The sequence below is a fragment of the Geotrypetes seraphini genome, chromosome 3 (genome assembly GCF_902459505.1).
Source record: "Geotrypetes seraphini chromosome 3, aGeoSer1.1, whole genome shotgun sequence".
NCBI classification, from domain to species: domain Eukaryota; kingdom Metazoa; phylum Chordata; class Amphibia; order Gymnophiona; family Dermophiidae; genus Geotrypetes; species Geotrypetes seraphini.
In genome coordinates, this window is record NC_047086.1 from 121258940 (window position 1) to 121273792 (window position 14853).

The 14853-nt window shown below is 45.0% G+C and overlaps 1 protein-coding gene across 2 annotated transcripts in view; it reads right to left on the reverse strand.

Annotated features, from left to right (window-relative positions):
* MCM3 (minichromosome maintenance complex component 3) overlaps positions 1 to 14853 on the reverse strand; it is a 134241-nt gene that overhangs the window by 31139 nt on the left and 88249 nt on the right. For both annotated transcript variants that reach the window (XM_033936390.1, XM_033936389.1), the window contains 5 exons: positions 14314 to 14422; positions 8321 to 8474; positions 6817 to 6948; positions 5485 to 5693; positions 1617 to 1791 (listed from right to left, as the gene is read on the reverse strand). In XM_033936390.1, coding sequence (XP_033792281.1) covers positions 1617 to 1791; positions 5485 to 5693; positions 6817 to 6948; positions 8321 to 8474; positions 14314 to 14422 — 779 coding nt within the window. The remainder of the gene's footprint in view (positions 1 to 1616; positions 1792 to 5484; positions 5694 to 6816; positions 6949 to 8320; positions 8475 to 14313; positions 14423 to 14853) is intronic.

Below are 14853 nucleotides of genomic sequence, written 5' to 3' on the forward strand. Positions count from 1 at the left end.
TAGCCTGCCATTTGCTTTCCTTAAACCAGGGGTGCCCAACACGTCAATCGCGATCGACCAGTAGCTCAGGAAGGCAACGCGAGTCGATCGCAGAGCCCATCCCGGGCTCCGTGATAGACTCGTGTTGCCGTCCTGATCTACCGGGCCGATCAGCCTTTCTCTCCAGTGTTCTCTCTAGGGCCTTTTAGCTGGGCGGTCCGCCCAGCTGTCATCTGCTGCTGCCGCCGCTGCTGAACATTAAAAAAAAAACAAAAAAAAACTGGCTTGGAGATTTCAGCCCGTAGCGAACTTATGCTCCGTGGCTCTAACGTGTGCGTGCCGGCTTCCCTCCGAAACCGGAAGTTATGTCCGGGGGGGGGGGGTGGAGAAGGGAAGCCGGCACGCACATGTTGAGAGCCCTGAAGCAAGCGTTCACTACGGGCTAATGCGGGAGACAGGTTAATGAAGCATTTGTTCTTCTTCCTGCCAGGTCCTGCCTACTTTCTGTTTCCGCGAAGGCAGGACCCGGCAACATTTCCCCCAATAGGATGATCACGATCTTGGGCTGATCAGCCTTCCTCTTCCCGATGGCAGAATTGACGTCGGGGAGAGGAATGCTGGTTGGCCGAAGCAGGGAGAGCTTGGGGCCTGTTACTGGTGGCCTGTTATTGGTGTTTGGGTCCTGGTCCCCGATGGCAATGGCAGTGGCAGTGGCTTGGGGGAGGGCAGGGAGAAAGAAAGAAAAAGGGCAGGCAGGGAGACAGAAGGAAAGAAGAGAAACAGAAAAAAAAGAAAGGGAGGCAGAGAGAAAGAAAGGGCAGGGAAGAGGAAGGAAAAGTTGGGGGAAGGAATGAGGTCTGGAGGAGAGGAAGCATACAAGCTAAAAGAAGGGAAGAAAGATTGTATGCATAGTCAGAAGAAGAAAGTGCAACCAGAGACTCATGAAATCACCAGACAAGGTAGGAAAAATGATTTTATTTTAAATTTAGTGATCAAAATGTGTCTGAATTTATTTCTGCTGTCTATATTTTACACTAAGGTCCCCTTTTACTAAACCGCAATAGCTTTTTAGCGCAGGGAACATTCAGCGCAGCTCCCTGCGCTCTAAAAACTGCTATCGTGGTTTAGTAAAAAGGGAGGGGGGTATATTTGTCTATTTTTGTATGGTTGTTACTGAGGTGCATAGAGTCATCTGCTTTGACCTCTTTGAAAAACCCTGGAATAGGAATGATAATTAACATTTTTCTATGCGTACAGTGTGCATTGTTTGTTTGTTTTTTTATTTTATTGTTGGTAGATCATTTTGACTTGGTCATTTTAAAAGTAGCTCGCAAGCCCAAAAAGTGTGGGCACCCCTGCCTTAAACAATGCCACAGACTGCATTGATCTTTGGTTCTGGCTCTTCACCTTGCGTTTATTTCAGGTGTTCCTCAGCTGTACATCTGCCTGGAAGGGAGAATAAAGCAACTACTGAAGCAGACCAGACTGATGTCAAGATCAGAGTGCAGAGAATGCAATTAGCCAGTACAAGTCAATATACCTTTAGTAACAAGGATAATTACTAAATTGTAGTAGAATATTGCATTTTATTGCAGTGAAATTTATCATACTGGAGGTAGTAAAAAAGGCAAGCTCACCGTCACCATCCTGCTCTCCCGCAGCACGGAAGCGGTGCATTCGCAAGACATGGTCAGAGATCTCACGATCCTGCTCTGGGTCCATCTGATCCAGCATGATGAACAGAAGATCAAAGCGAGACAGGAGAGAGTCTTGGAGCCCAATGTTCTCCATAGGAGTCTTATACTGGTCATACTAGTAGGAGTCAAAAAATATATATATATGATCACCACTTTGTACCTACTGGCACTGAATAAATGGGTTCTTATTATTTCTTTACAGTTTGCTTGTTGCTTGTATCCCTATTAGAAAAAATATTAGGGTGAGGAGTAGCAGCATGAGCTGAGAACCGGTTTCTATTCCCACTGCAACTTCCTTGTGACCTTGGGCAAGTCACCTAATCCTCCATTGCTCCAGATATAAAACTTCAAATTGTGAGCCCACTAGGGAGAAAGAGTATGAAACTATGTAAATTGTTTTGACTGTACCACAGAAAGGCAGTATCAAGGTTTAGTAAACAAAACAAACATTAAGATCCTCTTTCACCATCATAACTCCTAATTCATTCTAAAGGAGACAGTGGCATGTGGAAGGTAATGTATAATAGGTCATCTAAGTTAACTGGGAAGTAATGCAACTACTTTTGCCAATTTCATAAAATAGGCACATGACGTGTCTTTAGACAATATGAGTACAAATTCTGTAGAAATTATGTCTACCTTGAAGGTGCAAATATTTATGCCTGCTCCGGAGTAGCTATAAATGTTAAATGGAATTTTGAATTTAGCTCATGCCCTTCTTACTTGAAGTTCAATGCAAGTTATGTTCAGATATAGTAGATTGTTTCTTGACACTGGAGGACTTACGATCTAAAGGGCCCTTTTACTAAACAAAGAAATATGATGGCAGATAAAGGCCAAATGGCCCGCTCAATATGCCCATCAGCAGTAACCACTATCTCTAAAGCTTTGCATACGCTAACCTCCAGATTTTATAAATATCACCCAAATTTGGGTACAACTAAATTAATGAGCTGTTAACATTCAATTGGCCCTACTTTGCAGCTGTGCACATAAATGCCAATGTGTAATTCTATAAAGGGGCATTGGTATCCCCAAAAGTTACAGTGTTACAGAATTTCTTTCTTTTTTTTTTTGGGGGGGGGGGGAGGAGGAAGGGGATGTGGGCCTAACTTGCAAACCAGGATTGACACCTAGTTTTAGCAAGTATAAATCCTGGTGCTTAATTTTAGTCACAGGTGCTACTTGCTATTCTATATAGGGTGTTCATACCAGAGTTCCCTTTATAGAATAGCACCAAGTGGAGATTTTTTCTGGTTCTTAATTCTGGGCCCTTAAGTTTGTAACTGAGGCACTGGAGCAGGATGAAGTAACTTGCTCTTTATTAGATATAAACTGCATAAGACATTAGATATTACTTCACTTTAAAATTGTCTAGATAGAAGCTGGTTCTCAATGCTGATAAAACTATTGCTTAGTGTATCTCGGGTATTAGAAAAACCCACCTGAAATACTCCCAACTCTACTAGATAAACCCATTACTTTGTTAAATGCTTTTAGGTACTTGAAAGGCATAATAGACAGTCATGTGACTTAATGAAATGTGGTATAAAATGTTTTTGTGTGTGTGTGTTAAGACAATTAAGGGCTTGCTTGGATGGTGGAAGAAATAACCAATCTATGCTGAGTCAATCTATGCTGATCTTGAGAGCTCTAGCCGGAACTTAAGGAATAGTTAATGAACCTCATAGGAAGGTGTGTGAGTGAAAAATTCCTTACATGGTAGTGCAAAAACCTTACATTTAATATGGTATGGAAGAGGTAACTGGTGAAATTATATGTATAATAGTGAGCATTCCCTAATAAATGCGTGGAGGGGGGATTCCTGTGTTCACTGAATCAAAGTGCAACATTCAGCAAAAAGGCCTCTAATGTCATAGCAACAGGGAAACTGCTTGTACATTATATAGACTCCTCCCACTGCCAAGAGCAGAGAGCTACTATTGGTTGTATTTAAAAGATTCAGTGTAGCAAGAGACAGAAAGGCAGTTGGAGAAAGGAGAAGGGAGCAGCAGCTTGTCTCTCTCTAGTTAATAGTTTGGTGGGAGCTGGCAGAGAATTTCTCTAAACAGCTGGCTACTGGGGATCAGTATCCCAGAACCCTGAATATACTGGTAAAGAGGAGGATTTCTATCTGTCCTATTTACCCTTTTTTATTTGATAGTGTTCTTATGCACATAACCAGCCCCAGGGTACCATAGGAGGCCAGGGGTTACACATGTATTGTGGCATTTTATACAGCTTGCAACCATTAGGTACTAAGGTAGGCCAGTATAAATGGCATTTCCATAATCTAAATGGGAGATTAACAATGCATAAAGTGCATGAACTATTCATATCTAATATGTATTTTTTCGGTTGGCAACTGGGCTATGGAACCAGCTTTCTGCTAATATCCAGGAAATTAAATCTTTAACAAAATGTAATAAAGAGAGACTTAAAACACACTTTTTACCCAGGCATTTGGTCTTCTGGATATTTCAGAAGAATAGGGAAATAAGCATGGTATCTGTAATGTTTACTACATATTTGTTGTATATGTGGCTAAGACATTCCTATCTATTATGGAGTTCCTTTTTTAATTCCAACTCAAGGCAATAAAGACAAATAATACTGTGAAAAAAACACCTTAATATCAAATCAGCACACTAGTTGTACAGTATGCCAGAAAACTGCAAATTTAACAATTCCTCTTTTACATAGTGACTAAAGGTTCAGGCAGGCAAAGCCTAAATACAGTCTAAATCAGTGCTCTCAAACAAACCCTTTGCAGGGCCACAGAAAAAAATAGTTAATGTCTTATTAAAGAAATGACAATGTTGCATGAGGTAAAACTCTTTATAGTTTCTTTAACTGTTAAAGGAAAGATTTATAAACTATAAAGAGTTTTACCTCATGCAAAATTATCATTTCTTTAATAAAAATCAACAAAGAGGCACTGAAGATGTCACATCAAACCTGTGGACACTGAGCCTATATTTAAAGTTTGTATCAAAGTTCTATAACAAGTAAAGTTCCAAAAACAAACAAAGAGGTCCCGACTAGGATCCGAGTTTCAGAGATACCATCACATTCTTCAGGGGACAATTTCGTATGCGTCAGCATCTCTCCATCCGGAGCCTCTCTTCCTGCCCAGTGTGCGAGATCATGCTGGCGTCAGCTGACTTGCAACTTCCTGCTGCTGTCGCGCATGCCGGGGCTACTGCCTTCACGTATCCGGCAGATATGTGAAGGCAGGAGTCCTGGCATATGTGATGGCAGCAGGAAGTTGCAAGTCGGATGACACCGGCATCTCTCTTCCTGCCCAGAATGCAAGATCGGGTACAAGACTGCGGGCTGCAAAATAGCACCCGAGGGGCTGCAAGTTTGAGACCGCTGTCTAAATATATAAAGTAAACTACTATGATCATCGGTTGCAAATGAAAAAACTTTGCACATGCTCTTCCCAAATTCCTCTCTTGAGAAAGCCAACTCTACAAATACATGCCCGCTTACAGCATATTTTTTTTTTTTTTAGGCTTGACCTAATTTTACAAAGAGGTCTTCTACATGTGTATAGCAGCATTTTATGCAAGAAAGAAATTATAAAATGTTTCTGAAAGCTGTATTTGCTCACCCGCTCCCACTGCTATCGTCACTGGGAAAGCCAACAACAAAGAAGCTAATATTAAGTCTATCCAAACTGAATGAGTTCTAGAATATTCAAACCAGTTCATGTCTCTCCCTCTTACCAGCCCCTTCTACGAGTGTTACAGAATGCAAGCCACCCAAATCTACTTGCACTGGACAGTCTCCCTGACACACTCACCCTTCCGTAGACAGGATTGGCAGCAGCCAGTACACTGCACCGTGCATTCAGCCTTGCATGGATTCCTGCTTTGGCGATAGTGACACGGCCTTGCTCCATGACCTCGTGGATTGCTGTGCGGTCCATGTCAGACATCTTATCAAACTCATCAATACACACAACTCCCCGGTCAGCCAACACCATGGCCCCTGCCTCCAAGCGTCGCTCCCCTGAAAAACATATCAAATATGTTAATGGATTCCTCAGGAAATTCATAGTATGTCTACAAAGAAAGAAACCAAAAAAAGCTGCCTACCCATAGTGTAAACAGACATAGTGACACTGAATATGATTAGAAATCTTCCCAGGCCTGGCAGGGATCCCTGCCCCCTTCCCCAAGCCGACCCAGCCGCCGCTGGGGATCTCTGACCACCCACCCCCTGCTGAAGCTGCTGCTGGGGATCCCTCCCTCCCTGCCTGTCTGCCGAGCCGCTTCACCACCCCCACCCCCGAAGCCGACCCCATTACTTTGTTGGAGCTGGATTCGCTCCATCCTCCCAAGCACCAACTCTGTGCAGTGATTCACATGCTGCACGTGGCTGGCCCACAAGTCTTCTCTCCGACATTAATTCTGACAATGGAAATCAGGTTCCGGGTCAGTTATGCAGCTATGATTCACTGACTGTGTCCCTGCACAGAGTGCTGCTGGGGGAGGAGGGAGCCAGTCCAGCTCCAACGAAGTAACAGGGTCAGCTTCAGGGGTGGTGCAGCGGGCCAGCAGACAGGCAGGGAGAGAGGGAGGCAGGCAGGGATCCACAGCAGCGGCTTCAGCAGCGGGTAGGTAGGGAGGGATCCCCCCAACAAGCGACCCACGTACCCCCAAGGGTACACGTACCATGTGTTGAGAAACACTGCTATAGACTGTGCCCTTGCTGCATGCCAGGGAATCTTTATGAAGTACTGTTACAGAAATAATCTCTTCCCCTACCCCAAATCTAGAATGCAACAAATGAAACCAGGAAGGACCAGCCCTTATTTTACTCCAAAAACCAACCTGACAGGGAAGAAGTTTGGAACTTGGAAAAAAGTGTGGGGGGAGGGGAGAGGGATGGTGGGAAGGGCAACAAATAAGCCAAAACTGGTCTTCATTTTCTCAAAGTAAATGCAAAAGACCTGAATCTCTCTCTGTGGCATACCCACTGCTCCTTCTAAGACAAGTTCCCATTAAAGCATTCACATTTCAAGACACAACCCAATCCACATCGATACCCCCACCTTCCTCAAAGCCCTCACTGGAAAAAGTAAACCTTGCGCTAAGCTATTATGACCTTGGCCTGAAGGGCTTCTACTCACCTGTCTCCTGGTCTGTGGTAACAGCAGCAGTAAGACCCACCCCAGAAGATCCCCTACCCGTGGTGGGGATGGCCCGGGGAGCTGTGCACAGTACATAACGCAACAACTGAGATTTTGCAACAGATGGATCACCTGAAATAGGGGGGGGAAAAAAAAGGTGATGAAGATCTACAGGTATTTTACGAGTACTATTTAGCATCTAGACTACTAGTTGATTCTGGATTGCACTTGTATGTTAAAAACATGTTGTAACTGTCATTAATTTACATTTTGTGAATTTATTTTATGATTTTGGGGAAGAAGCGGGAGGCAGACGTTTAGGCCAAATTGGCAATCTATAAAACTAACCTGCCTTTCAGGTTGACAATAAATGGATACATGTAAAAGCCTGGGAAAGAAATGAGTCTTTGTTTATGCCATGTAAAAGGATGGATGCCATTTAATTAAGTTTTCTATGTATGAATCCCATTGCTTTTAACTCTTAGGCGTCCTTTTACTAAGGTGTGCTAATGGATTTAACATGTGCTAAATGCCATGCAGCCTATTATATGGTGTAAGGTCAAAAGCGCCGGGACAAAGGCGCGCGCAAACAATTGAGCACAGCGCAAAGGTGCGCGCCGAAGAAAATTACTGTTTTTAGGGGCTCCGATGTGGGGGTGTGGGGGGTAACCCCCCACTTTACTTAATACAGATCGCGCTGCGTTGTGGGGGCGTTTGGGGGGTTGTAACCCCCCACATTTTACTGAAAACTTCACTTTTTCTCTGTTTTTAGGGAAAAAGTTAAGTTTCCAGTAAAATGTGGGGGTTACAACCCCCCACAACGCTGCCGCGATCTGTATTAAATAAAGGGGGGGGGCTCCCCAACAAAAACCCCGTCGGAGCCCCTAAAAACAGTAATTTTCTTCGGCGCGCGCCTCCGTCTTGCGCTCAGTTGTCGGTGCGCGCCTTTGTCTTCCGTGATTATGTCTATGAACCCTATTATATTGCTGTGAGCTGTATGCCATTTCAGGCACGCTAATCGTTAGCATGCAGTAAATCCACTGGAGCACCTTAGTAAAAGGACTCCTTAATCCCTTATTCAACACCTGTTTTAATCATTCCCATAATAAATGTGACTCCTTAATCCTTATTTACCTTGTTTATCCATCCTGAATAGACTAAGCTCTTATGTGTTTGTATGCAGCATTGGGCATGTATAGTAGTGCCACTGAAATAAGTAGTTATTGTTTTGCCTTTTTAAAACTCATGTGTGTAAGTTATCAAATGAAAGGAAAACAACAGGCACTCTCTTGCTCCCCAAGTCCTGCAATTTCCTTTGTATGCTAGGTAGATAACCAGGATTATAATTTACATTTGTTTAAAATGCAGGTGGCAAAGATGTCTGGGTTAGGAGAACAAAACGAAAAGATGGAGACAAACAGGGGTAAAACCTAAATCTGTGTGTGCTGGGTGGGGGGGGAATAGCTACTTGACCCAAAGCAAACCAAGCCTCTCCTCACAATACCTATCAGCAGGACATTGATATCTCCCCTGATGCGTGTTCCATTATCCAGAATCTTCTCCATCCCTCCAAGCAGCATGCAAAGGATTGCCTTCTTAATGTACTCATGTCCATGAATGCTGGGAGCTAGAGACCGTGCAAGCTGATTAAAGATATCCTGTTAGGGGGAGGAAGAGGAGGGACAGTTAATTCCACAGAAGCAAATAAGGGTGTAATGAACATTTAATCTGCCCAGCTACAATACAGAAGATTCCACTTCAAATTTTCTTCTTCACTTCCTAATAACCAATGACCTTCATGCTTATGTCAAGCTTTCTTAAATTCTGTTACTGCTTTTCCCTCTTATCACCTCTGCTGGAAGACATTTCCATGCTTCTATTATCTCTTCCATGAAGAGCTACTTCTCAATGTTACTCCTGAATCAACCCACCCCCTCCGAGCCTAGACCTCTTGTTCTAGAATGTCAAGCACACAGCACTGTGTGTAATACTTGGGAATCTTTATAGGACAAAATCCACTGACACTGATGCAGCACCGTGAACACTGCACCAACAGAAGTCTCACCTGAGAATATAGGTAAGCTGACTACTGAGCACAAAACCCCTTTCTAAGAACTAGAAGGAAGAGAGACTACAGTAGGTGCAGAAGCAGTGTCTGCTTCCATAAGACAGGAAAACCAGTTTCAGCACCAATAAAAGAGAAAAGCCAACTCTTCCACCTTGTTATTAAGAGTACTCCACCCAAAATTGCTTCCTACTTCACAGCTCTGTATACACCGAGTATAACTACCTTAAAAGAGAACTGCCGTTCAGAACACTGCCGCCGCCACTGTTTCTGGATGCCTCAGAGCAGTGGCGTACCTAGGGTATGTGGCACCCGGGGCCCATCATTTTTTGACAACCCCCCCCCCCCATGTAAAAAAATTTTTTTTTTTTTTTTTGCAATAACCATGAAATGGAATAAATGGTCAGAATAGAAACAGGCAGTGAAAATTTTCTTTTATTGAACCTCATATATGTAACCATTATTCCAAACATAACAAAACATAAATTATGTCTAAATTGTCATGACATTAGAAGTACATATGGAGTAGTTGCAGGCAGTGGCGTACTTAGGGTATGTGGCACCCAGGGCCCATCATTTTTTGACACCCCCCCCATCTATATGAAAAATATGATTTTTAGTACCAATCTACATATCGCACCACAAGAGTGTACCTAGGAAAAGGCTGCATCTTAAACACTGCAGTGAGCACTAGAACACCAACACATACATTGTAAAACTAAACAAGCCAGATCCCGCACAGTCAATTGGTCCTGTAGTCAATGCCAACTGAAAACTATGTCTTTTTCATACACACAGAACAGAGATACACCCTCGCCCAAAATGGAATAATCACAAACTAAAAATAGAAATATGTAGACAAAAGTTAAACTGATCCGCCAAGAAACCAGACCCTGGATACAATGCAACACCACAAAAAACAGTAACACATGTCCTCTAATACAGTGCAAAATATAAAGACAGTAGATGTAAATTTGAAAAAACTGATACATAACAATCACCACTTTATAAATTAACAAATAAAAATAAAACAAATAATGAGATATAAAAAAATACAATTTTATTGGACTAATCCCCGTAAGCTCGGTCCCCATCCCCGCAAACCACCTGATTCCATCCACACAAGCCTTGAATTGTTTATATTAAAGTATAAAAAGAAACAATATTCTGTACAATTGTCAATTTATAAATCAGCGTCTTCTCCCCACTCTCTTCCCCATTTCCCTTCAGCATCCTCAGCCCACTCTCTCTCCACTTTCCTTCAGCGCACGCACATAAAAACAAGCAAGTAATTTTATATCATTTTCATTCTATTCATTCATAGAAATTAAAGTCTAGATAATGCCAGTCACATAACAAAACATGATTTTACAAAAATAATTCCCTGCAGTCAAGCCTGCAAGGATTATTAGATGTCTTTCAGCAGTTCCCCTCCCTCCCCCTTACCTTTGTGGCCAAGTCAAAATGATCTACCAACAATAAAATTTTAAAAACACAAAGCACGCTGTACGCAGAGAAAATGTTAATTATCATTTATATTCTGCGGGTTTTCAAAGAGGTCAAGGCAGATGACTTTATGCAATGTCACCTCAGTAACAACTATACAAAAATAGACAAATATTCCCCCTCCCTTTTTACTAAACTGCGATAGCGGTTTTTAGCGTAGGGAGCTGCGCTGAATGCCCCACGCTGCTCTCGACGCTCATAGGCTCCCTGCGCTAAAAAACTCTATTGCGGTTTAGTAAAAGGGGGCCATAGTGCAAAATATAGACAGCAGATATAAATTTTCAAAACGGACACATTTTGATCACTAAGTTGAAAATAAAATCATTTTTCCTACTTTTTTGTCTGGTGATTTCATGAGTCTCTGGTCCTTCTTCTGATCCTTCTTCTTTCTCTCTCCCCCTGGCTCCCCTCTTTATTTCTGCCTTTCTTTCTCTCTCCTCCTGGCCCCCCTCTTTCTTTCTGCCTTTCTTTCTCTCCCCCTTGACCCCCCTCTTTATTTCTGCCTTTCTTTCTCTCCCCTTGGTCCCCCTCTTTCTTTCTGCCTTTCTTTCTCTCTCCCCCTGGCCCTCCTCTTTCTTTCTGCCTTTCTTTCTCTCCCCCTTGACCCCCTCTTTATTTCTGCCTTTCTTTCTCTCCCCTTGGTCCCCCTCTTTATTTCTGCCTTTCTTTCTCTCCCCTTGGTCCCCCTCTTTCTTTCTGCCTTTCTTTCTCTCTCCCCCTGGCCCCCCCTCTTTATTTTTTCCTTTCTTTCTCTCTCCCCCTAGCCTGCACAAAGCCATCGTGCCGATTTCTCCACTTCCACGATTCTTTCCCTACCCTCACCCCCAAGCCAGCAGCCGATTTCTCCCTGCTCCTTCCCCGATGTCCTGATGTCCTGAACTTCATCGGGCAGCAGCAGCATTCACAATTCACTGATGTTGCCCGCTTCAGGCCTTCCTCTCTGTCGGGTCCTGTCTTCATGAAAACTGGAAGTAGGCAGGACCCGGCAGAGAACAAGGCCTGAAGCCGGCAACAGCAGCGAATTGTAAACGCTGCTGCTGCCCGAAGAAGGTAATGGAGCACCGAGGCAGTCCGCTTCTCCCCCCTCCCAGCCGAACCCCCGCTGACCCTCCTATCTCCCCCCCCCCGTGAACCTTTCCGACCTTCAAAGCGAGAGCAGCAAACCTCCTTCGCGGCTTTCTCCTCCCTCTGCCGCGTTACTGATGACGTCATCAGTGATGCGGCAGAGGGAGGATAAAGCCGACGCTACTGGAGGGAGGTTTGCTGCTTTCGCTGGGAGGGTCAGAAAGGTTCACTTGGGGGGGGAGAGAGATAGGATGGTCAGCGGGGTTTCGGCTGGGAGAGGGGAGAAGCGGTCTGCCTTGGTGCTCCAAGGCCTGGCGCCATTACCTTTTTCGATAATGGCGCCGATGCTGCTTTCGCTGGGAGGGTAGGAGCGCGATAGGGACCGGGCCAGCTGTGCACCCCCCACTAAGGCGGCACCCGGGATGGACCTCCCCCTCGCCCCCCTTGGTACGCTACTGCCCTGGGGAAACAGCCTGCAACAAGATCGCGCGATGCCAGAGATCTTTGCCTGCTTCGGCTGTTTCCTCCGCCGCGGTCCCGCCCCTCCTCTGACATCAGAGGAGGGGCAGGACCGTGGCGGAGGAAACAGTCGAAGCAGGCAAAGATCTCTGGCATCGCGATCTTGCTGCAGGCTGTTTCCAGACGCGACACCCGGCGCAGGGGGGGGTAACTGGACCGGACCGGGAGCACCCCCTCAGGGCTTGGTACCCGGGGCGGACCGCCCCCCCCGCCCCCCCCTTGGTACGCCACTGCCTCAGAGATATGTCAGTCTCATGGTGGGAGGGTCAGTGGGGTTCTGCTGCACAGGGGAATGGAAGGGAGGGAAAGATTCTGCAGAGGGAAGGCCTTGCCCTGGCAGGGAAGGCCGCGAAGCAGCCCATTCAGAGCGCTGCCACTGCTGCTGCTTTAGGAGGCCTCAGAGCGGAGGTATGTCAGGTCTCACAGGGGTGGGGTGGGGAGGGTCGCTGAATTGACGAGTCCAATTTTTCCAGTATGTATTTATCTTCCCCTCCTACTGCTGATGGTGGCAGCAGCCCAGAAATAGTGGAAGCCTAGATTTTATTTTATTAACTAGGGTTGGAGTCGAGGAGTGTCAGGGACATTCAGGAGGGAGCTGCGGGGTTGATCTTAACTAGGGCTTATTTTCAGGGTAGGTCTTATGTTAGGAACATCTTTAAAAATCATGCTAGGGTTTATTTTCAGGGTAGGTCTTATTTTGGGGTAAACAAGGTAGTTAATTAAGACCTAAAAAATTGTTAACAATTTACAAAACTTAATTTAAGAGGGTTCATTCAGTCTGTATAACTGCATTCCAAATTTTTATAGCTTGATGAGAAAAGGACATCAAGTGTATTTTACACGAAAACAAAAGCAATAATTCTTTGGAAAGACAATTACTCTTAACCTATGAATTATCCAAAAGAAAATCGTTCATATTTTAAACTTACATTGAGCTTGGATAGGCAACTAATTTAAAGAGATATGCTCTCTTAGGCTTCTGCGACTAGAATCGTGCTTGTTGCAGTGTTCCAGTTTCGCCACGTCTGGTCAGGTAGAATCAACGTTTCTACTGTGGCTTTCTTCAGGGTAATCTGCAAAGTCTGCAGCTTGTCTTTATATATAGTGGGTCCTATATTCGAGCCCTAAGTGACATTGCTGAAGCCTTTAAGAAGTCATTTAAGAAATATGAGAAGAATGTAATATACCCTGAGTGTTTGTTGGTGTGGTGCCACTGGGAATCTGGGCATACAGCTTTCCTGGAAGCAGCCTATTTGGCCTACTCATAGACGCTGAAACAGACATGTTCACCATCTGCTGCAACCAGAGAAATGCTGAGGAGCTGAAGGCAGCACCAGCTCCATTTAAAGGGAAGTGAAGTCAGCACTGAACTAACTCCATCTGTTGACCGGGGGAGGGGGGGCATGAATGGCATAAATGTTAAACTACTGTACAGTGGTACCTCGGTTTACGAGTGCACCAGTTTGCGAGTGTTTTGCAAGATGAGCAAAACATTCGCAAACTTGGTACCTCATAAACCGAGCTTGCCTCACTGTACGAGTGCCCCCCCCCCGGCGATCCAGCATCCCCCCAGCGATCCGGTATCCCCCCCGCTCGCATTGCCCCCCCTCCACCGCGATCCTACTTCCCCCCCCCCCCCCCCCGAGCAGTCAATGACACCCTTTACCTGACTTGGCACCAGTGCCGGTGCCCGAAGATCCTCCCTCTTCTGGCGTGGCTCTCAATCTCGGAGAGAGCGAGACCAAAAGGCTTTGAGCATGCGCAAATGCTCAAAGCCAGTCCAGCCCAGCCCAGAAGAAGGAGGATCTCCGACGCACCGCCCAGCCGCGCCAGAAGAGGGAGGATCTTCGGGTACCGGCACTGGTGCCAAGTCGGGTAAAGGGTGTCATTGACTGCTCGGGAGGGGGGAAAAGTTGGATCGCGGGGAGGGGTTTGGAACAGCGTTGGATTCCTCAAGGGGGGGGAGAATGGAGCAGTGCCAGTAGCCTCGTGGAGGGGGGGGAGGAGGTGGAACCAATCAAAGCAGTTTCCCTTACTTCCTATGGGGAAACTTGCTTTGATATACGAGCAATTTGGTTTACGAGCATGCTTCTGGAACGAATTATGCTCGTAAACCAAGGTTCCACTGTATATTCATCAGGGATATCTTGAAAACCAGTCTAGTTGGTCACCTTCTGGGCCTGAATTTTGACATCCCTAGTATAGCTTATTTGGATAGCAACTGAATATCGCCGTTCTCCAGATAATTTTCTTAGCCTTTCCAGCTCATCATCTATATAGCAAGTCCAAAAATTATTAGGTAAGTTCTCCAGCAGCTAGTAAATGTATAATATATTCCATACCTTGGAACGGCTGTTGCTGAATTTCTTGATTTTGGCCACATCATCAGCAGAGAAGCATGGTTGTGCCTCCTTGTTTAGCTGATTCACATTACAGGCGATCATGATGGTCCTAGGAAATTGTGTAGACAGCCCTTATTAACCCTCACAATCAATATCAAGTGCCAACCTCCCTTACTACACCCGATGGAACACAGAAGAGAGGGGTGGTAGTGCTAGGGGCAGGGGCAACACTCCAACACTGTATAAATACAAATATATACAAACTGAAAAACAGATTGACTCTTGGAGAACAAGAACCTGAGCACACCTGTCAGACTAAGGAAAAAGGCATGGAGAAATTATATCTTACCTGATTAATTTCCTTTCCTTTAGTCTTTCCAGACCTGGTCCAGAAAAGTTGGAATGTTGTGGCACCCACTAGCAAATAGAGTCAAAAGAAAGTACACTTCCCCCCCACCCCCCCTCCATATTCACAGGTTTAGGATTTGTGAATTGAGTTATTTGCAAGTCTCTAAACCACCCTGCTTCCCATACCTCTCC